Source organism: Leptodactylus fuscus, chromosome 7 (assembly GCF_031893055.1).
Source record: "Leptodactylus fuscus isolate aLepFus1 chromosome 7, aLepFus1.hap2, whole genome shotgun sequence".
Classification (NCBI taxonomy): Eukaryota; Metazoa; Chordata; class Amphibia; order Anura; family Leptodactylidae; genus Leptodactylus; species Leptodactylus fuscus.
In genome coordinates this window covers 10,530,626-10,555,658 of record NC_134271.1, presented here as the reverse complement: position 1 = coordinate 10,555,658, position 25,033 = coordinate 10,530,626, and the positions used below count along the sequence as shown (strand labels likewise).

The 25,033-nt window shown below is 43.7% G+C and overlaps 1 protein-coding gene across 2 annotated transcripts in view; it reads left to right on the top strand.

Annotated features, from left to right (window-relative positions):
* DENND2B (DENN domain containing 2B) overlaps window positions 1-25,033 on the top strand; it is a 107,665-nt gene that overhangs the window by 76,771 nt on the left and 5,861 nt on the right. For both annotated transcript variants that reach the window (XM_075280966.1, XM_075280967.1), the window contains 8 exons: window positions 4,555-4,703; window positions 5,696-5,911; window positions 5,989-6,085; window positions 6,171-6,215; window positions 6,562-6,746; window positions 9,883-9,992; window positions 10,358-10,427; window positions 24,710-24,787. In XM_075280966.1, the coding sequence (XP_075137067.1) occupies window positions 4,555-4,703; window positions 5,696-5,911; window positions 5,989-6,085; window positions 6,171-6,215; window positions 6,562-6,746; window positions 9,883-9,992; window positions 10,358-10,427; window positions 24,710-24,787 (950 nt within the window). The remainder of the gene's footprint in view (window positions 1-4,554; window positions 4,704-5,695; window positions 5,912-5,988; window positions 6,086-6,170; window positions 6,216-6,561; window positions 6,747-9,882; window positions 9,993-10,357; window positions 10,428-24,709; window positions 24,788-25,033) is intronic.

The window sequence follows — 25,033 nt, the reverse complement described above, 5'->3', positions numbered from 1 at the left end:
CATGATGTAACAGCAGAACGGAGGCTGCAGCTCTGGGGGTGACTGCAGTATAAAGCATGATGTGACTGCAGCTCTGGATATAACTGCAGTATAAAGCATGATGTGACTGCAGCTCTGGATGTGACTGCAGTATAAAGCATGATGTAACAGCAGAACGGAGGCTGCAGCTCTGGATGTGACTGCAGTGTAAAGCATGATGTGACTGCAGCTCTGGATATAACTGCAGTATAAAGCATGATGTGACTGCAGCTCTGGATGTGACTGCAGTATAAAGCATGATGTAACAGCAGAACGGAGACTGCAGCTCTGGGGGTGACTGCAGTATGAAGCATGATGTGACTGCAGCTCTGGATATAACTGCAGTATAAAGCATGATGTAACAGCAGAAATATGACTGCAGCTCTGGGTGTGACTGCAGTATAAAGCATGATGTGACTGCAGCATAAAGCATGATGTGACTGCAGCTCTGGATATAACTGCAGTATAAAGCATTATCTGACTGCACCTCTGGATGTGACTGAAGTATAAAACATGATGTGACTGCAGCTCTGGATGTGACTGCAGTATAAAGCATGATGTGACTGCAGCTCTGGATATAACTGCAGTATAAAGCATGATGTGACTGCAGCTCTGGATATAACTGCAGTATAAAGCATGATGTAACAGCAGAAATATGACTGCAGCTCTGGGTGTGACTGCAGTATAAAGCATGATGTGACTGCAGCATAAAGCATGATGTGACTGCAGCTCTGGATATAACTGCAGTATAAAGCATTATGTGACTGCAGCTCTGGATGTGACTGAAGTATAAAACATGATGTGACTGCAGCTCTGGATGTGACTGCAGTATAAAGCATGATGTGACTGCAGCTCTGGATATAACTGCAGTATAAAGCATGATGTGACTGCAGCTCTGGATGTGACTGCAGTATAAAGCATGATGTGACTGCAGCTCTGGATGTGACTGCAGTATAAAGCATGATGTGACTGCAGCTCTGGATATGACTGCAGTATAAAGCATGATGTGACTGCAGCTCTGGATGTGACTGCAGTATAAAGCATGATGTGACTGCTGCTCTGGATATAACTGCAGTATAAAGCATGATGTAACAGCAGAAATATGACTGCAGCTCTGGATGTGACTGCAGTATAAAGCATGATGTCACTGCAGCTCTGGGTATGACTGCAGTATAAAGCATGATGTAACAGCAGAAATATGACTGCAACTCGGGATGTGTCTGCAGTATAAAGCATGATGTAATAGCAGAACGGAGACTGCAGCTCTCGATGTGACTGCTGTATAAAACATGATGTGACTGCAGAACGGAATCTGCAGCTCTGGATGTAACTGCAGTATAAAGCATGATGTAACAGCAGAAATGTGACTGTAGTATAAAGCATGATATGACTGCAGAACTGTAACTGCAGCTCTGGATGTGACTCAGGCGTGAAACGTGATAGAACAGCAAACTTGTGGATGCAGTTTTAGAAGTGACTGGAGTACAAGGTGTGCTATAACAGCTTTTGACATCAGTGTAAGATGAGTAAAGCAAGGCTGCTGATATATGAGTATATAAATGACACAAACTAGAACAGAAAACCATGACTACTTTATTTAAAGGGGCAGCGCAGCCGGGAGCCTCCATGCAACTAAGAAAACACAACATGATAATTGGGTGGAGCACAATCTGTGTTTCCTCCTGTGCTCCAATTGCTACCAGAGCTGACAATGTAAAGCAAAGCCTTGGCCGTTGAGTATTTAAGGCTGGTTTGTTATTTCAGAGCAGAGCTTCAGCTTACAGATCAGTAATTGCTGGACACGGATCAAATCCATAAATCTGTAAGCCAAGTGATCAGTCAGAAGAAGGCAGCACTGGAATGACAGCTTGGGATGTGAGCGGAGCACATCTGTACAGTCTGCAAGTAGGAAAGGTCAAAGTGTCCTTGAAAGAGAAAGCATTACAGAGCGTTTCCTCCAAAGTCCTGGCGACTCCTCCTCTGTGAAATTCTATTTAGCTGCTTCTTAGTTGTATCTGTTTCTAGAAAAGCTGGATGACCATCAATATGGCGGCCAATACGGTGCCCACAGGAATGTGCCAACCCTAAACCAATCTAACAGGGCAGCTGAGGGTTAAAGGATATCCTTTGGGGATCCCCTGTGCTCTAGGAAATCTGAGTAGTGGCTCCTCGGGGCTCCTTACACCGAATTCCTTTAATTGTTAGGTAGGGCCCAATAATAAGTAGCCATATTCAACATGTTTGTGGCATCGGGGTGACTGGACCCCGACGTCAGTACTTGGTCATTGCTGCGTAACTGAGATTTGGCGACTTTTTGTGGCGCTCACTTCATAGCGGATCATTTTTCGTTTATGCCTCAATCATGGCCGTCTGATGTCCCTAATGGGAGACTTGGCAACCTGCACATACGGTGTCTGGAGCCGCAGTACGTAGCGACAAACCACATCCACATGTAGAGCGGCACCGAGGCCGGGCGCCAAGTGTCTCGTCTTGTTGTATAAACCATTAGTGAGGGCCGAGAAGACAAGTCGCCGGCGGTGTCAGCGCAGTCACCGTATACCCCTCGTATGTGTCCTGAGGAGCGGATGATCAGCCGGGGCGGACCGGGCGCAGTCTGAGCTCCTGAACAGATATGGAGTAAATTATAAATCACTTCACTTCCAAAAATCATTGAATTAATTTGGGTCAGGGAGACGAAGAAGGCGGCGACGGCGGGAATGCTGGAATAATTAGTTTATTAAGGGACGCAGAATTATTATCAGTGGTGGAAGGAGCAGAGTCCCCAGCAGCACAGAGTATTTCAGGAGGGGAGTGTGCTGATGTAATAGGGGAGGCCACAGACTGAGCATTGCATAGTGGAAGGAGCAGAGTCTCCAGCAGCACAGAGTATTTTATTCATACCTCTCTTTCTGTGCTGCTGCCCTATAACATTCAGATGACTTTCCACCTCTTCTCCTTATCGTCTTCTTTGCCTGCCTTTCCTTACAGCTTTCCACAGCTCCTTCTTGGTTTCCTGTTTGGCGCTCAGCCCTCCTACCCCAGGCCGGGTACATGGATGGGCGATTCATCCGACCCCACACATGATCAGATACAGGGGCTCTTATCTTTCTGTTTCCTACAGAATTTGTCCGCACTTGGCTGGGACATTTGTGTCAATTTCTCGTGAAAAAGCCCAGAGATCTGGAAATCTTGTCGTCATTGCTCTGTGTGTTCCCGCAGGACGCGGTGGCGTGATATGGAGAGAGGACACTTGATGGGAACATGGCAAGAATATCGCCATCCGATCAGGCCAACAGCATTGTCTTAGGTCTCTTATCCATAGGTTGAAACCAAAATGGGCTAAAATTTGCTATAACCTTCGAATTTGTATAGTGTTAGGAAAACTTACCACTTCATTTTAAGAAACCGCACCACACCTGCTTAATGGTTGCATCTGGTACTGTAACGCATCTCTATTAAAGTGAATGAGATTGAGCTGCAATACCACGCCTAACCTTTACGCAGGTGTGGCGTTGTTTTAGGAAAACAGTAGATTTGGTTTTTCTATGTGAGCCCTCTTTAAATTGTATTTTTGGATTTTTTGTGTACCTAAGATTTATAGAAATCTCATCCGCTTGGCTGCTATAATAAGGATCTGTTCACGTGGAGGATTTTGGAGAGGATAGTGAAGCAGCCTTCTCTAATCTGCCTCCCATTTTCTTGCAATGATAAAAGAGGCGTCCTGCCGGATCTTGCAGGAGACTCGCTGCCAAAACCGTAGAGCATAGCCTTATCGCGATCGGCCCCATTGTTCTAGGCTATGTTTGCAAAACTGCACTAGAAACCCGGGCTCAGTCTCTGCACCATCTTCTGCCCACATAGTCTCAGTGTATATATATATATATATATATATATATATATATATATATATATCTATATCCCATCTGGACGTATCCCCAGGCACAGAGCAGGTTGATATCCAGTGCTTGACTTTTTTGGCCCAGAGCTGTCTAACCCCCCCCCCCTCCTCCCCAGCCCCCATAATCGTGCATGTCGCTCCCATACACATTAGACCCTTGGTGGGTTCATGCCCTCAGATTGTTTGAAATGTCTAAATCCTACCCCAGACCCGACACGTTCCCTTGGCTGCCCAGTTTCTTGTCCTGCCCAGCTCCGGTCTATTAATACTAAGGCTCCCGTCCCTCTCCCACATCTTTTTGGCACAGATGACTGTGGTGCTGTAAAGGTTAATCAGCCCTTTAACTATAAGACATCATTAGTCACAGACTAGATGGCAGCCCCTGGGAAGACCGGCGCTATTCCCGCTTACAAGAGCCTAGTCCAGAGACACGGCGCAGCTGGCTGATCTCTGCAGCGACTCTCCTGAATTCTTTTTGTGTGTGCGTCCTGGTGGACGCGGTGCCAGATTCCAGCTGCAGATGGGAGAATGAGTCACGCAGGAATCTTCGGAGATTTTGCAGCGGAGTTCTTGTTCATTTCACTTCTTCGTATTTTTCTAAACTCGACTCTGTTTTTACTTCTCTGTTAAAAAACAAGGCGAATCACCCAAGGAAAACCCTTACGAGGATGTGGACCTGAAGGGACGACACTCAGCCCGCAAGACCCAGCTGTCACCTGACAGTGCGAAGCAGCCTTCAAACAGGATGCTGAGGACGCCAGACAGGAAGTACACGACGCCCACCCAGGTACGTACCCCATACTTACATCATGTAGCCAGGAACCTATAGACTGCCAGATACGTATGTGGAGGATGAGTCTTTCAGGGACAGTCTCCTATAGGATGTGTTCAGTGAGACCCTTTAAAGGGCCCCTCCATCATCCAGTCTAATGTCAGTAATAACAGGACACACACATCTATGCCCAGGTCAGTTCATACATGTAACAGCCTGTTCTGTATGTACATGATACATGCATCTATACCCAGATCAGTTCATATATATACTAGTCTGCTCTGTGTACACATAATATGTCCATCTATACCCAGATCATTTCATATATATACTAGTCTGCTCTGTGTATACATAATATGGGCATCTATACTCATATCAGTTCATATATATATATATATATATATATATATATATATATATATATATATATACTAGTCTGCTCAGTGTATAAATTAAACATGCATCTATACCCAGATCTGTTCATACTTGCACCAGACTGCTCTGTATGTACATTACACAAGCATCTATACCCAGACCTTGGTCATACACGTACCAACCTGCTCTGTATGAACATGATACATGCATCTATGTCTGATCCTGCTAATACGGGATCTTGCAGGGTGCACATGTAGGCCAAGAGGCCTTACAGAGGGGATCCCCAAAGTATCTTAGTACATCAGTTATTACAAAGTTTTCTGCTCATGATATCGGTCATATCATATCTTATATAACTTTATTTCTGCCTTTTTTTTTGGATGCGACCTGCAATGTAAGCCACTGTACTCTGTACAATTTTTACTGCATTAAATTACAAAAAAGTTTGTTATCTTAAGTAGAGAAAATTTTTAACCCCTTTAACATTTACCTGTTTGCTATGTTAGTGCGGGTTACTGGGAAGGGGGTATATGAGATTGTTGGTTCTTATTGTCCCTAAATTATCCCCTTTTACCTGTGACCCCTTTCCTCCTTGCTCTTTCTGTTTCTAATGTCCACTTTCTTCATTTTAGATCACGTCTAAGTGTGGTAGCCATTCACTGCGAGTCGGTAACTCCTCTGAGAGGAAAGGTCACCGTACAGCCCGCCTGCCGAAGCGGCACAGCCACGATGACATGCTGCTCCTGGCACAGCTGACCATCCCGCCCTCTCCCTCCAGCTTGAATGAAGACAGCCTCAGCACTACAAGTGGGATCTTGACTTCGCGTAGGGCCCGGCGGATCCCCAAGGTAAGGTTTCGATGCTGCTGAGCAAGATGTCCAGGTGATATTTGGCTGACTCCTGACCTTTGACCTGTATAATACAGCTTGTGCAAAGGATCAACTCCATCTTTAGCGCCAAACGGGGCAAGAAAAGGTTGAAAAAACTTTCCATGTCCAATGTGGAGACGGCGTCATTGCGAGGTAGTGAATAATGTGACAATCCTTCTATAGGATCTTTCTATAATCCTGCCAGATGTTCACAACTAATATTTTCTTCTTTGTGCAGATGACAACAGCGAGAGCGAAAGCGACTCAGACGACCGATTCAAAGGTGAACCTGTGGGCTTTATACTTTGGGGAATTAGAAATGGAGCTGTAGTGTAAAATATGGAGGGGAGAAAGAAAATCAGCTTGAGCCTCTGAAGAAATAAGGGGTGGATTTAAGTCAGAACCTCAGAACCCACAGAAGTCACCGACCATCACAAAAGGAGCTGAGACGCAAAATTTGTCACTAAAATATATACGATTCTAAAAAATATCTACAGATAATATTAAGTTCTACATATAAATTGTGTAATCCTGATATTCATCACGTGTAGTCCATCACCTGCGTTTATTGTTGTGTCACAATTCGTAGATAACGTTTATTGATTTTTGGCCATTGGTTCTCGTTTTAGCACACACCCAGCGCCTGGTCCTCATCCAGTCCATGCTAAACCGAGCCCCCAGTTACCGCACACTGGAGCTGGAACTGATCGAATGGCAAGAGCGAGAACTGTTTGAGTATTTTGTCGTAGTTTCTATGAGGAAAAAACCCTCAAAAAACACCTACATCCCTGAGGTCACGTATCAGTTCCCCAAGGTATGTATGTTCCAAAGTATACTATAATACTATATACTATCATGCTAATTCTACTATAATACCATATGTGCAAAAATATATCTACTATAATACTGCCCATATATACAAGAATATAACTACTATAATACTACCTCCTATGTACAAGAATATAACTACTATAATACTGCTCCTGTGTACAGGAATATAACTACTATAATACTGCTCCTGTGTACAGGAATATAACTACTATAATACTGCTCCTATGTACAAGAATATAACTACTATAATACTACTCCAATGTACAAGAATATAACTACTATAATACTCCCTCCTATGTACAAGAATATAACTACTATAATACTGCTCCTATGTACAAGAATATAACTACTATAATACTGCCCCCTATGTACAAGAATATAACTACTATAATACTGCTCCTATGTATAAGAATACAACTACTATAATACTACCTCCTATGTACAAGAATATAACTACTATAATACTGCTCCTATGTACAAGAATATAACTACTATAATACTGCCTCCATATGTACAAGAATATAACTACTATAATACTGCTCCTATGTACAAGAATATAACTACTATAATACTGCCCCCTATGTACAAGAATATAACTACTATAATACTGCTCCTATGTACAAGAATATAACTACTACAATACTGCCTCCATATGTACAAGAATATAACTACTATAATACTACTCCTATGTACAAGAATATAACTACTATAATACTACCTCCTATGTACAAGAATATAACTACTATAATACTGCTCCTATGTACAAGAATATAACTACTATAATACTACTCCTATGTACAAGAATATAACTACTATAATACTGCTCCTATGTACAAGAATATAACTACTATAATACTACTCCTATGTACAAGAATATAACTACTATAATACTACTCCTATGTACAAGAATATAACTACTATAATACTACTCCTATGTACAAGAATATAACTACTATAATACTGCCCCTATGTACAAGAATATAACTACTATAATACTACCCCTATGTACAAGAATATAACTACTATAATACTGCTCCTATGTACAAGAATATAACTACTATAATACTACCTCCTATGTACAAGAATATAACTACTATAATACTCCTCCTATGTACAAGAATATAACTACTATAATACTGCTTCTATGTACAAGAATATAACTACTATAATACTGCTCCTATGTACAAGAATATAACTACTATAATACTGCTCCTATGTACAAGAATATAACTACTATAATACTACCTCCTATGTACAAGAATATAACTACTATAATACTACCTCCTATGTACAAGAATATAACTACTATAATACTGCTCCTATGTACAAGAATATAACTACTATAATACTGCTCCTATGTACAAGAATATAACTACTATAATACTACCTCCTATGTACAAGAATATAACTACTATAATACTACTCCTATGTACAAGAATATAACTACTATAATACTGCCCCCTATGTACAAGAATATAACTACTATAATACTGACTCCTATGTACAAGAATATAACTACTATAATACTGCTCCTATGTACAAGAATATAACTACTATAATACTGCTCCTATGTACAAGAATATAACTACTATAATACTGCTCCTATGTACAAGAATATAACTACTATAATACCGCTCCTATATACAAGAATATAACTACTATAATACTGACTCCTATGTACAAGAATATAACTACTATAATACTGACTCCTATGTACAAGAATATAACTACTATAATACTACCTCCTATGTACAAGAATATAACTACTATAATACTACTCCTATGTACAAGAATATAACTACTATAATACTGCCCCCTATGTACAAGAATATAACTACTATAATACTGCTCCTATGTACAAGAATATAACTACTACAATACTGCCTCCATATGTACAAGAATATAACTACTATAATACTACTCCTATGTACAAGAATATAACTACTATAATACTACCTCCTATGTACAAGAATATAACTACTATAATACTGCTCCTATGTACAAGAATATAACTACTATAATACTGCTCCTATGTACAAGAATATAACTACTATAATACTACTCCTATGTACAAGAATATAACTACTATAATACTACTCCTATGTACAAGAATATAACTACTATAATACTACTCCTATGTACAAGAATATAACTACTATAATACTGCCCCTATGTACAAGAATATAACTACTATAATACTACCCCTATGTACAAGAATATAACTACTATAATACTGCTCCTATGTACAAGAATATAACTACTATAATACTACCTCCTATGTACAAGAATATAACTACTATAATACTCCTCCTATGTACAAGAATATAACTACTATAATACTGCTTCTATGTACAAGAATATAACTACTATAATACTGCTCCTATGTACAAGAATATAACTACTATAATACTGCTCCTATGTACAAGAATATAACTACTATAATACTGCTCCTATGTACAAGAATATAACTACTATAATACTACCTCCTATGTACAAGAATATAACTACTATAATACTACCTCCTATGTACAAGAATATAACTACTATAATACTGCTCCTATGTACAAGAATATAACTACTATAATACTGCTCCTATGTACAAGAATATAACTACTATAATACTACCTCCTATGTACAAGAATATAACTACTATAATACTACTCCTATGTACAAGAATATAACTACTATAATACTGCCCCCTATGTACAAGAATATAACTACTATAATACTGACTCCTATGTACAAGAATATAACTACTATAATACTGCTCCTATGTACAAGAATATAACTACTATAATACTGCTCCTATGTACAAGAATATAACTACTATAATACTGCTCCTATGTACAAGAATATAACTACTATAATACCGCTCCTATATACAAGAATATAACTACTATAATACTGCTCCTATGTACAAGAATATAACTACTATAATACTACCTCCTATGTACAAGAATATAACTACTATAATACTGCTCCTATGTACAAGAATATAACTACTATAATACTGCTCCTATGTACAAGAATATAACTACTATAATACTGCCCCCTATGGAGATTCTATTTCTATGCTGTAATTTGCCTGTATTCTCCTCTTTACCTTGTTACTTTCACAGCTAGAACGCCCCACAAAGCAGGTGCGGGAGGCAGAGGAGAGACTGAAAGCCATTCCTCAGTTCTGTTTTCCAGATGCCCGGGACTGGGTGCCAGTGTCTGAATACACCAGGTAGGAGTCTCCTCATCTTTTTAAGATGTCAGGTTTTCTCCTTTAATCCTAGTGCCAGGTACCTGAGGGACATGGTAACACATATGGTAGAAGTGTCAGACTGGCCGACTGGAATCCCAGAGGATCCTCAAGTGGCCCAGGCTCTAAGACAAAAAATGGTCCAGCAGAAGACCCCTAAATATGAAGACGACTGTGGTGTATTGTCTAGGGTTTTTGGAGAGTGGGCTCTCAGAATCATTTTATCTGCTGTGCCCAGGAAATCTCAGCCCGACACTGTGTGGTAGAACTGGACTATTTGGAAAAATTGTGAAATCCATTTAGATGTGAGGACCTCCTCTCATATAGCTGCGTGTCTTCTGTTACAGTGAGACCTTCTCCTTCATGCTGACGGGTGAAGATGGCAGCAGGAGATTTGGCTACTGCCGGCGATTACTGGTAAGTACCTGATATTGTAAGTTACTTACTGTATGATTGGTTTCCCCTTGAACTGATAAAGGTGGACCTGGAAGTCTTAGCCTGAGTTGTCTTGTTCTGAAATCTTGTGGGCTGGAGAATCCCTTTAAATAAAGGCTCTTTGGTGTTGGAGTGGTTTTATCACTCCTTAGTAGCAACTAACAAGGCAATTAGAAGAGCAAGCAGGTGGTTCGGTCTGTGACACTTCACTGGCATCGGCGGCTTCAATACCAGTCTCTGTCACAGCAGCAGTCTCTTCTATGGCTGGTCACGGCCCTACTGGAACCGGAACCATAGACTACCCCTATGGCCAAAGGGTTGCGCATGGTAAATACATATGCTACTCCCGCCACTTGCTAGCTGACTATGGCGTAGTAAGCTGGCACCCGTCCGCGGGACTGACCTCTGCTGATGTTAATGGGGGGTGTATACATGCCGGGCTGACCCCACACTACCCCATGCCCCAGCCATGGCTCTCTATGATCACACTCTACTAGAATACAGTACAAAACCCTCACCCATTACTCTACCCCATATCTACCCTGCAACGCTTTACGTGGGATGTTTCTTGAGTCAATAGCAGATCTACCTGTCAGCCATGACACGTCATTTGTGTAACATAACATCACGGTAATACACACTGTTACATAAGTGATAGTAATATAACAACAGTGGGATCCATATCAGGTAGATGAAGAAGGTGGCGGACCCATGTTACAGCCCTCTTCAGTGTAACCTCGGCTGTGGATAACTGAGGACAACCATGAGTGGCCACCATTACTATGGCCACAGTAGTGATCACTCAGCTTTCTTGACTCTTCATGACACAACGATGAACTCTGGGAGAAAGGACGGACCCAGAACTGCGCCATTGCCTGTAACACCTGAGGGATATCAAATGGTTAAAATCTGACCCCTCCATGACTGTTGTCACAGGACTGTTATTGTCATCTCCCTGGTGACCTGTGTCCACGCTCAGGATTCCTCAGAAGTTGTACAATGCGATTGTGCAATCAAATCTCTTATTTTCCTTTACAGCTTTTGTTTGGTAGACGGCGCAACCCGCAGGAATGTTATTGTCATAGAGCGTGTCAGCACAGCTACAGGGAGCACAGCCAGGCACACAGGGCAGGAATGGGGGGTGCAGTGCCTAGATACAGTGCTGGCAGGATTAGATACACCAGCTCAGCAGATAGTAAGAGACAATATGATTAGATACAGCAGCTTTATAGACAGTATGGTAGGATTAGCTATGCCAGGTTAGCAGACAGTGACACATTAAGATTAGATACAGCAGCTCAGCAAACTGTATCACACATGGTAGGATTAGATGCACAGCCCGGAAGACATTATCACATGATAGAATTAGCTAAACCAGCTTGGCAAACAATAACACTATTGGGTTAGATACAGCAACACTATCATGCATGTTAAGATTAGATACACAGTTCGGCAGACAGTATCACTCCTGGTAGGCTTAGATACAGTATGACAGTGTGCTTCTATTGTGACCTCTTATTCTTTGCTCTCTTGGTACATGTGCAGGCACCTACGGGGTGGTATATGTCTCCTGGGGTCTCTGTTCCTCTCATTATTTTGGCTTCTGCTGACTGGTGGGACTGCTGTGGGGACAGATGGAGTTTACTCCAGACTCTTCCCATAAATGATGCTGTTTCTCAGCAGATCTTATAATATTTGTGTCTCCGTCTCCTGGAAATAAATGTTCTTGTTTTGTTAGAATGAATGATCTACTTTTGTCTTCTGCGTCTTCTGAGCCAAATAAGTGATCTCCGTCCAATCAGATATTGTTCTGGAGATGAGACGATTCCAATGGTGATAAAGTGGAGGATGTTCAGGGGAAACAAAGGAGAGAGGGGGCCAGATGAAAAAATCTAAACCACCCATTGATAGTGGAGAGCAGGGATGTGAACCGGCGCTAAATCCTAGTTCATTTCTCCCATGCACATCCTTGTAAGAATGTCAGCCAGGGTGACCTTTGTTTACTAACACTGGGGTTAAATGAAAATGTGCAGGTCCATATTATCTACAAGTAAGGGCCACCCATGAAGAAAGGGAACGAAGAAGGCAGATGCATTTAGGCTGCCTAGGAGCAAGGGCAACGTGTCAGGCCAACGCAGGTTACACTGAAGTAGGGCAAATACGTCAGTGTGGTGCAAATTCTGATTGTCCATGACTAATGGGGATGTGCCAGTCTATTGCATGAAGAAGATGGATCAGCCAGTTCTGTCCAACTTTAGACTGATGACGATGTCTAGGAAAGGTTTAGATGGCCCAATAAGAAAGGGGGGTATATGTTGGCCCCATATTCCAGCTCAGCGCAGATTTCTGTTGTGCCAGCGTAGTGCAGGTTTAGACTGCCCCTGAGTAAGGGAATGTACCAATGTGGTGATCGTTCTTATTGCCCCTGAATAAGGGAATGTACCAATGTGGTGACCGTTCTTATTGCCCCTGAGTAAGGGAATGTACCAATGTGGTGACCGTTCTTATTGCCCATGAGTAATGGGAATGTACCAAGCTGCTGTAGGTTTAGACAGGCCATGAGGAATAGGGATGTACCAGCCATGTATGTCACCTATAGACTGCCTATTTTTAGAATCTAGCATTGTGTCAAGGTGTTATAAGAAAACTCTGGATATAACACATCGCTCTTCCCTGTAGGAGACTAGTCCTAAAGTGATAGACTTTCAACTCATAACGCATCAATATTAAATTCTCTATACGAAATCTTCTCCATCCTTGGAAGCCAAGGTAAAGGATATCGGACAAACTGGTGGAGTCTGACACAGTCGTTGGTGTGGGAAAATAAGTGTGTTGGAGAGAATGACCACAACCTTGTCTAGTGTGGAAACCAATCCCCCACCATCAGGAGCACAAAGTCTGTACAGGAGAGGGATGCGTGAACCATTATGGTGGACTGGATTGCTTTACCTTCCAAGAATTGGAATATTTTATCTTTGATCTATAACATGATCTTGGCTGCGATCACTTCCCCAGCTGATCCTCACCGTCAGGAGCCATAATTCTTATGTCGTTTTCTGAAAAAAACAACAAAAAAGAACTTTTCGGAGGCGTTATCACAAAGCTGGAAACTGTAACTGGGTGTCACAGACACTAATCTGGCCACAAACACATCGCTGGACCACGTCCAACCGACTGATAAGAATTCTGGGCTCGGTGCTCTCCAGTAAAACTTGTATATTTATAGAAGATCATAATTTCTGGTATTTTATATCAACAGAAAATGGAAAACACTTCACAGTCAGTAAAAGGAATGAAACTGTTGAGTTGTGCGCTAACTGTGAACACGTAGCAAGGGGCAGTGAGGGCACGCTGCCAACAACGAGGCCTGGGCACCGTCCCATATCTACCCAGGGAGATCAAGTAAGAAAACAGGAACACTGTTCACTGAAGGACTCAAGAGTCAGCACTAGAGATGAGCGAACAGTGTTCTATCGAACACATGTTCGATCGGATATCAGGGTGTTCGCCATGTTCGAATCGAATCGAACACCACGTGGTAAAGTGCGCCAAAATTCGATTCCCCTCCCACCTTCCCTGGCGCCTTTTTTGCACCAATAACAGCGCAGGGGAGGTGGGACAGGAACTACGACACTGGGGGCATTGAAAAAAATTGGAAAAAGTCATTGGCTGCCGAAATCAGGTGACCTCCATTTTAGACGAATAGTGGATTTCAAATCCGGGTCATATGAGACTGTGAACTTTGTGACTATGAGACAGGGATAGCTGTACAGGCAGGGATAGCTAGGGATAACCTTTATTTAGGGGGGAATGTTATTAAAAATAACTTTTTGGGGCTCTATCGGGTGTGTAATTGTGATTTTTGTGAGATAAACTTTTTCCCATAGGGATGCATTGGCCAGCGCTGATTGGCCGAATTCCGTACTCTGGCCAATCAGTGCTGGCCAATGCACTCTATTAGCTTGATGAAGCAGAGTGTGCACAAGGGTTCAAGCGCACCCTCGGCTCTGATGTAGCAGAGCCGAGGCTGCACAAGGGTTCAAGCGCACCCTCGGCTCTGATGTAGGAGAGCCGAGGGTGCACTTGAACCCTTGTGCACCCTCAGCTCTGCTACATCAGAGCCGAGGGTGCGCTTGAACCCTTGTGCACACTCTGCTTCATCAAGCTAATAGAATGCATTGGCCAGCGCTGATTGGCCAATGTATTCTATTAGCCTGATGAAGTAGAGCTGAATGTGTGTGCTAAGCACACACATTCAGCTCTACTTCATCGGGCTAATAGAATGCATTGGCCAGCGCTGATTGGCCAGAGTACGGAACTCGACCAATCAGCGCTGGCTCTGCTGGAGGAGGCGGAGTCTAAGATCGCTCCACACCAGTCTCCATTCAGGTCCGACCTTAGACTCCGCCTCCTCCGGCAGAGCCAGCGCTGATTGGCCGAAGGCTGGCCAATGCATTCCTATGCGAATGCAGAGACTTAGCAGTGCTGAGTCAGTTTTGCTCAACTACACATCTGATGCACACTCGGCACTGCTACATCAGATGTAGCAATCTGATGTAGCAGAGCCGAGGGTGCACTAGAACCCCTGTGCAAACTCAGTTCACGCTAATAGAATGCATTGGCCAGCGCTGATTGGCCAATGCATTCTATTAGCCCGATGAAGTAGAGCTGAATGTGTGTGCTAAGCACACACATTCAGCACTGCTTCATCACGCCAATACAATGCATTAGCCAGTGCTGATTGGCCAGAGTACGGAATTCGGCCAATCAGCGCTGGCTCTGCTGGAGGAGGCGGAGTCTAAGGTCGGACCTGAATGGAGACTGGTGTGGAGCGATCTTAGACTCCGCCTCCTCCAGCAGAGCCAGCGCTGATTGGTCGAGTTCCGTACTCTGGCCAATCAGCGCTGGCCAATGCATTCTATTAGCCCGATGAAGTAGAGCTGAATGTGTGTGCTTAGCACACACATTCAGCTCTACTTCATCAGGCTAATAGAATACATTGGCCAATCAGCGCTGGCCAATGCATTCTATTAGCTTGATGAAGCAGAGTGTGCACAAGGGTTCAAGCGCACCCTCGGCTCTGATGTAGCAGAGCCGAGGCTGCACAAGGGTTCAAGTGCACCCTCGGCTCTCCTACATCAGAGCCGAGGGTGCGCTTGAACCCTTGTGCAGCCTCGGCTCTGCTACATCAGAGCCGAGGGTGCGCTTGAACCCTTGTGCACACTCTGCTTCATCAAGCTAATAGAATGCATTGGCCAGCACTGATTGGCCAGAGTACGGAATTCGGCCAATCAGCGCTGGCCAATGCATTCTATTAGCCCGATGAAGTAGAGCTGAATGTGTGTGCTAAGCACACACATTCAGCACTGCTTCATCACGCCAATACAATGCATTAGCCAGTGCTGATTGGCCAGAGTACGGAATTCGGCCAATCAGCGCTGGCTCTGCTGGAGGAGGCGGAGTCTAAGATCGCTCCACACCAGTCTCCATTCAGGTCCGACCTTAGACTCCGCCGCCTCCAGCAGAGCCAGCGCTGATTGGCCGAATTCCGTACTCTGGCCAATCAGCACTGGCTAATGCATTGTATTGGCTTGATGAAGCAGTGCTGAATGTGTGTGCTTAGCACACACATTCAGCTCTACTTCATCGGGCTAATAGAATGCATTGGCCAGCGCTGATTGGCCGAATTCCGTACTCTGGCCAATCAGCACTGGCTAATGCATTGTATTGGCTTGATGAAGCAGTGCTGAATGTGTGTGCTTAGCACACACATTCAGCTCTACTTCATCGGGCTAATAGAATGCATTGGCCAATCAGCGCTGGCCAATGCATTCTATTAGCGTGAACTGAGTTTGCACAGGGGTTCTAGTGCACCCTCGGCTCTGCTACATCAGATTGCTACATCTGATGTAGCAGTGCCGAGTGTGCATCAGATGTGTAGTTGAGCAAAACTGACTCAGCACTGCTAAGTCTGCATTCGCATAGGAATGCATTGGCCAGCCTTCGGCCAATCAGCGCTGGCTCTGCCGGAGGAGGCGGAGTCTAAGGTCGGACCTGAATGGAGACTGGTGTGGAGCTATCTTAGACTCCGCCTCCTCCAGCAGAGCCAGCGCTGATTGGTCGAGTTCCGTACTCTGGCCAATCAGCACTGGCCAATGCATTTCTATGGGGAAAAGTTAGCTTGCGAAAATCGCAAACTGACAGGGATTTCCATGAAATAAAGTGACTTTTATGCCCCCAGACATGCTTCCCCTGCTGTCCCAGTGTCATTCCAGGGTGTTGGTATCATTTCCTGGGGTGTCATAGTGGACTTGGTGACCCTCCAGACACGAATTTGGGTTTCCCCCTTAACGAGTTTATGTTCCCCATAGACTATAATGGGGTTCGAAACCCATTCGAACACTCGAACAGTGAGCGGCTGTTCGAATCGAATTTCGAACCTCGAACATTTTAGTGTTCGCTCATCTCTAGTCAGCACTAAAGCAGTGCGGACTACCAGATACTCCAAAACTCCCATCACCGCTGCCAAGAAATCCATCCCAACCTTGCACTAAACCTACGAGACATTCCGACTGTAGAAGAGCTGGTGGATCCTCAGAATTGGGTATTCTTCTGCAATCATCTGAGTTTACAGGGTTACGAGAGCAGATCATTTTTGGTAGCGAGACATCAGCATCACGAGAGCTGGTGGCCGACGACTAGCTGCTATGATTTCCCATAGTATGTGGAGCTGCAGTCTGTCTTGGAAGGTCAAGATGGATTTGGCAGAGATTTCAGAGTGAAGGTCAGTTTAGTAAGGAGAAGTAGAGGAGCCTCATAAATTATATGTACTCTTGATGTTTGTGACCTTTAAATTTACTCTAACTTGGTACAAGATACTGTGTAATATCAGCTCCAAGATTCCTAGATAGCGTGTAGACGGTGTTGGCCCCTGACCATGTATTTAGAAGAGGGATTGAGCCGTCTTCTTGGAACTACTTGAGCTGCAATTACTCAGAACAGTCATTAGTCATTGATGGAGTGACTGAAGTTCTTAGGACAGGAATCGCATGAGGACTCGCTCACTTTACGGTCCAAATAAATCATTGTGTAACACTGCGCCGCTTCGGCGTCCCTTATAGAAATGCGGTCTGTAGGCGACAGCGAAGGCCATTGGGTACAATTCCTCTTCCAGAGGAGCAAAACCTCAGAGCCTGAGATCACACATCACTTCGTGTGAAAGGCCTGAGAAGTCTTGAGGATTGCGGCTCTGGGATTCGAGCTACGGGTGGTTTACATTCACTTCTTATTGTATTGGCAAATCTCGGAGATTACTCATAGATCACTATGGAGACTAACATTGTAAGACACAAACAGGGCCCGGAATAAAGTCATTACCGGGGTTAGGATCTGGATCACTTACATTTCCTCATTATTGATAATCTGATTACTCGAGAATTCATGATGTAACATCGACCAGCGACTGCCGGGCTCTCTGCAAAACTGGAAGTCCTTGAGGCACCTTATACTGACCAAACTCTGAAGTTGGTAAAATAAGGTCATATAAGTTGTGTCCTGGACAACGCTCATAAAATGTATGGGCCCCCTGACCGCCTAGGTGGAGGTTTGTAAATCATGGCATTGCCTCACCACCTTCAGGTTGGGACTGACAACGTGTCCCGGGACTATTGGCGAAAATTAGGGACTGTTTTAGCAAATATGGGACAATTGGCATCTATACATTATTTTAGTCAAACTATATATAATAGGAAAAGCAGAAAAGTCTTTAGCTTTAATTCATGATGTGTATAGATAAATTCATCAAGACCTGCACCAGGCGGCCATGTGTAAACCCAACCTAATGTCGTCATCCACATTCCTCCTCCTGTACAATCCCTAACCCTCTTTGCTTATACCTGGCTCACTCCTTTCTTTCCTCCTGTTCCTTCCTCCTCCTCTGCTTATTCCTTTTTCCATCTGTGCTCAATTTCCCCTCATCCCCTTTGCTTATTGCTAACTCCTGAATAAATTTTACTTTTTTTTAATATAACTTTTATTTTTCCTTCCTTCCTCCACTTGTACCCATTTCCCCTCCTCCTACATTCATTCCGCTATCTCCCCTTCTACAGTCCTTTCCCCTGGCTCTGTGCTTATTCTCCTTCCTTTTAAGATAATTGTTCCCCTTTGCTCCATCTCTCATTTCCACCTACTCTATGTTCATCTCCACCCCCCACGTTTCCCCCCATACTTGTTCTCCTTCCTTTTTGCCAATCCCTCCTCTTGCTCCTTCTCCTGCACTCAGTCTCCTATTCCTCTTGCACTCATTCCCCCCTTCCCTGTTCTCATTATTCCCGCTTATGTCACTCTTACTTCCACTCTCTCCTATGCTTATTCCTCCACTTTGCTCCACTCTTCTCCCCCCCTTGCTCCACTCTTTATTCCTCCTTTCCTGTGCCTATTTTTCCCCCTTCCTCCACTCTTCATTCCCCCTTATTCCACTCCTCATTCCCCTTTATTCCATTCTTTATTCCCCCTTATTCTGCTCTTTATTCCACTCTTCATTCCCCCTTATTCCACTCTTCATCCCCCCCTTATTCCACTCTTCATCCCCCCCTTATTCCACTCCTCATTCCCCCTTATTTCAGTCTTCATTCCCCCTTATTCCACTCTTCATTCCCCCTTATTCCACTCTTCATTCCCCATTGCTCCACTCCTCATTCCCCCTTATTCCACTGCTCATTCCCCCTTATTCCACTGCTCATTCCCCCTTATTCCACTGCTCATTCCCCCTTATTCCACTCTTCATTCCCCCTTATTCCACTCCTCATTCCCCCTTATTTCAGTCTTTATTCCCCCTTGCTCCGCTCTTCATTCCCCCTTATTCCACTCTTCATTCCCCCTTATTCCACTCCTCATTCCCCCTTGTTCCTCTCTTTATTCCTCCTTTCCTGTGCCTATTTCTCCATGCTTCCTTCCCTCCTCCACCTGCACAGTGAGGACATGTTACCATACACTCAGAGATTATTATAGACAGGTCTGATTGTCATTGGGTCAGGAGTTGATTGAGGAATAACAATAATATTCCGGTGGTTGTGTCTATCAGGTTTGACTCCTCACGACATGTAGCGACCTCTCCTTCTCCAGTTTCCCGGATTTCACAATGGAAAGTCACCAGTGTCCCTGAAGCTAACGCTTTCTCTATGCAGCCGGAGAGATTTCATGATGTGGATTCTTTGAGCTCTCAGCAGATATTATTCCTGGACTGCTGCGGGACTCAGGAATGTGATGCTTTTACTGGCACACAGCACCCGCGCTCTTTCCTGGTGTCTTTCCAGGACCCCTGGCTGCATTCAGAATTCCTTCAGATTTGACACAATGGGGTTTAACCAAAATCCAACATAGTTGATTTAATCACCATGGCCGGCCGTGTCTCCTGCCTAATATGGACAAAAGAAGAGATCACGTCCCTCCGATGTGCTGAGATCTGGAAATGTAGGATTCTGCACCTGTTCCTGTGTCATTCGCTGCCTTCAGATGTAATCGTCTTAGGCAGGTAGATTATCCCGGCAGGAATTCTCTGTAGATGCCGAAATATCCAGGAAATCGGAGCGGTAAAAATAGCTGGATCTATGATGTTGGAAACAGGAATAACACTGCAGGTGGTCGGGGCTGTGACAACAGAGACAACCCGGACCTTGTGTATAGCAGGTGATGTGTAAGAGGCATCCAATGTCACACGTCTTTATAATGCTTCTAAAGTTGTCACTCCTTCTCAAAATGAATGGTCCTGACAGTGTCTTGGGGCCCACCGACGAGGAAATATAACAGGAACATCTGTTTGCTCATATTTGAGGCAATGGCTTCGTGGCTACAACATTTCTACAGAGGCAACAGGCTTAGTGGTCACAAGCATCTGACAAGACGTAATAGTCTTGTTGGTTTCAAGGATCCGACAAGGAGAAACAAGCTTATTGGTTACAAGGATCAAATATTTACAAGTATCTTCTAAAAGGCAACAGGCTTAATAGTTAGAACTGTCTTACATGAGGCAATAGGCTTAGTGGTTACAAGGATCTTACAAGAGGCAAAAGGCATGGTAGTTATGGAGATCTTGAAAGAGGCTTTAATGGTTACAAGGATCTTATGAGAAGCACCAAATACTTGGTGGTTACAACAGTCTTACAGGAGGTAACAGGCTTAGTGGTTACAAGGACCTTACAAGAGGTATATAGCGTGGCAATTACAATCGCTTGATGACAGCATACACCCTGCAAGTTCCATGTCTTTGTGGAGGCACAGGTCTTACCAGTTCCACTTTTGGCAGAGACACACAACTTGTTACAACAGCACAGACTCTTGTATATAACTCAATCCTTTAGTTGTCTGTAGCATACTCCTTATAATGCATTCCTTCCCTCTGTCTCTCAGAAAGATTGACAGGTGGCATCACAACTGGTCTTAAAGGGGTTCACCTATCTCAGCCTTTCAGCCAGGCTGTATGCAGTGTCTGCTTCTCACTTCCTGTATTTCTCTCCCTCCTGCTGAACGGGACACACAACACTTTCGCAGGTCAGATAATCTGTAGATTCTTGGACTCCGTGTTATCTGTGTGTTTACTTAGAGAGATAACAGACTTGGCTTTATCAGCAAAATACAATTAGCTGAATGGATTGTCCTGTCTGAGTAAGTGACGTCACTTGTCCTATCTCCCAGGTCCGTGGTTATAGCAACGCAGTGTAAACAATGGGAGGAATAAATTCACATAAACAGGCAAACAAAGCAGAATTTGTAAAGCAATATATTTAAGAAAATTCTTCAATTCACATAAGCTACCAGTATAGATAAGATCCTTGAGATGGGACAACCCCTTTAATAGACTGTCTCGTTCATTCCTTTTGGACTCTTACACTGTAGTAAGAGCTTGGTCTCTCTCACCACTCACATGTAGTTGAATGACCTGTCCATCAGTCCACATTGGGGTAGGATTATGTACCTACTAGCAGTTCTAGCACTTCATGGTTAGTGTGTCTCAGGTACAGATTCCATAATTCCATAATTCAAATGCTTTAGAATAATAAAGATATACAGTGCCTACAAGTAGTATTCAACCCCCTGCAGATTTAGCAGGTTTACACATTCTGAAGTAACTTGGCATTGTGACATTTGGACTGTAGATCAGCCTGGAAGTGTGAAATGCTCTGCAGCAAAAAAAGAATGTTATTTCTTTGTTTAATTTTTTTTTAAATTGTGAAAAGTTTATTCAGAGGGTCATTTATTATTCAACCCCTCAAACCACCAGAATTCTGTTTGGCTCCCCTAAAGTATTAAGAAGCAGTTCAGGCACAAAGAACAATCAGCTTCACATGTTTGGATTAATTATCTCTTTTTCCAGCCTTTTCTGACTATTTAAGACCCTCCCCAAACTTGTCAACAGCACTCATACATGGTCAACATGGGAAAGGCAAAGGAGCATTCCAAGGCCATCAGAGACAAGATCGTGGAGGGTCACAAGGCTGGCAAGGGGTACAAAACCCTTTCCAAGGAGTTGGGCCTACCTGTCTCCACTGTTGGGAGCATCATCCGGAAGTGGAAGGTTTATGGAACTACTGTTAGCCTTCCACGGCCTGGACAGCCTTTGAAAGTTTCCTCCCGTGCCGAGGCCAGGCTTGTCCGAAGAGTCAAAGCTACCCCAAGGACAACAAGGAAGGAGCTCCGGGAAGATCTCATGGCAGTGGGGACATTGGTTTCAGTCAATACCATAAGTAACGTACTCCACCGCAATGGTCTCCGTTCCAGACGAGCCCGTAAGGTACCTTTACTTTCAAAGCGTCATGTCAAGGCTCGTCTACAGTTTGCTCATGATCACTTGGAGGACTCTGAGACAGACTGGTTCAAGGTTCTCTGGTCTGATGAGACCAAGATCGAGATCTTTGGTGCCAACCACACACGTGACGTTTGGAGACTGGATGACACTGCATACGATCCCAAGAATACCATCCCTACAGTCAAGAATGGTGGTGGCAGCAACATGCTGTGGGGCTGCTTCTCAACCAAGGGGCCTGGCCATCTGGTCCGCATCCATGGGAAGATGGATAGCACGGCCTACCTGGAGATTTTGGCCAAGAACCTCCGCTCCTCCATCAAGGATCTTAAGATGGGTCGTCATTTCATCTTCCAACAAGACAACGACCCAAAGCACACGGCCAAGAAAACCAAGGCCTGGTTCAAGAGGGAAAAAGTCAAGGTGTTGCAGTGGCCTAGTCAGTTTCCTGACCTTAACCCAATTGAAAACTTGCCGGCCTGATCAGGTCTTATAAAAGACGATTATTAGCTGTAATTGCAAACAAGGGTTATTCCACAAAATATTAAACCTAGGGGTTGAATAATAATTGACCCACACTTTTATGTTTAACATCTATTAAAATTTAACTGAGCAACATAACTTTTTGGTTTGTAAGATTTATGCATCTGATAATAAATCCTGCTCTTGTTTGAAGTTTGAAGGTTCTAACTTATTTGCATCTTATCAAACCTGCTAAATCTGCAGGGGGTTGAATACTACTTGTAGGCACTGTACAATGTCCACCCATTACCCCAGTCCAGTCTAGACCCTACGTCCTCACTGATCAGATTAGTGTGAAGGGACCAATTCCTTATAAACCCAAGGTAATGCTGTATTATACGGTTATTAACACAGTCCAGATAAAGCATCTCTTAGAAACCAGTCATACAATTTACCCACAACAGAACTTATCGGTCTATAATTCAGGCTCACTCTCTGACCTTTTCTGACCACATTTACATTGATATGTGACTGGCGCAGGTTTGTCTCCTGCTCATTCTGTATCATTAACCTGTGGATGAAGATGATGAATCTTCATTGCGTCAGGAAGCGACTCCTCACCATTACTGCTCAGGTCCACCTTAGAAAACCATTTACATCCCAATATCATCTGCAGAGTAACTTTGTAAGTAATGACAGCTTTACTTATATTGTAAGTTACAGCTCATCATATACACTATAAACACATCCAAAGCTGCACTCGTAACATATACAGTATATCATACCCTAACAACATCCAGAGCTGCACTCGTAACATATATATCATACCCTAACAACATCCAGAGCTGCACTCATAACATATATATCATACCCTAAGCACATCCAGAGCTGCACTCGTAACATATATATCATACCCTAAGCACATCCAGAGCTGCACTTGTAACATATATATCATACCCTAACAACATCCAGAGCTGCACTCGTAACATATATATCATACCCTAACAACATCCAGAGCTGCACTCGTAACATATATATCATACCCGAAGCACATCCAGAGCTGCACTCGTAACGTATATATCATACCCTAAGCACATCCAGAGCTGCACTCATAACATATATATCATACCCTAAGCACATCCAGAGCTGCACTCGTAACGTATATATCATACCCTAAGCACATCCAGAGCTGCACTCATAACATATACAGTATATCATACCCTAAGCACATCCAGAGCTGCACTCATAACATATATATCATACCCTAAGCACATCCAGAGCTGCACTCATAACATATATATCATACCCTAAGCACATCCAGAGCTGCACTCACAATTCTGACGTTCCATCATGTTTTAGGAAATATTCCCACGTGGCAGATTAGTTCTAGAACTTGTGAATATCCTATTCGTGTGAACAGGAATCCAGGATTTCCTCTACAAGGATGATAACCCTGACAGGCTGGCACTAATAATACGGGTTTTATTCTCCTCCTGTATTGTAGCAGTGCTGGAGAGTAGCCGAGTGTTCCTGACCACCCGCCGTGCTGCACACAGCCCTGAACTTGCTCTAGAATAACATTAACTGTATCTGGCTTAGTATTAATGTCAGTGCAGCGTTGACCGGCTCCAAATTACAGCCTGGAGAACCCAAATTACAGGCTGCGGAGCCACCACAATATGATAATGAATGGGGAGGACGGCCGCCATCATCTTCAGCAAACCTCTTAATATCAGCAGAGTGTTCCCCTGCGAGGTGCCGGCCCTGACATGTGCACTTTACTAACCATATTTTGATTTTGTATTGCTTCAATACATCCCCCTATTAAAGCCAGGTCCATGTGCAGCGACTTTTGACCTCTGTGCTGTGTACATGAATGGAGTTTTCCACTGGTTATTAATGGCGCTGGGGGGGAGGGGGAGAAGGGTGCACAATTTACTTTGGGGGTTTCACAGACTTCTTCCCATTGATATATACTTTTTTCTCACGTCTCTCTTCACAGCCCAGTGGGAAGGGTCCCCGGCTCCCCGAGGTTTACTGTGTGATCAGCCGGCTGGGATGCTTCGACCTGTTCTCCAAGGTAAGAGGGCAACAACTAATGTGGAGGTGAAGATGGCGTGAGCACCGAACCCACAATATATAGGGCATCCAGCTCTTATCAGCTGTGCAACTTTTCAGGTTTTATCCATCTGATCCATCATAGAGGACTGCAGCAAATTCTTGTAGGATTTTTAACATTTGGCGCTTGTCCTGACCTGGGTGCTCAGATGCGGCATTTCACCGGACCGTACTTAGTGCCAGCTCGTTTCTTATACTCCTGACGTAA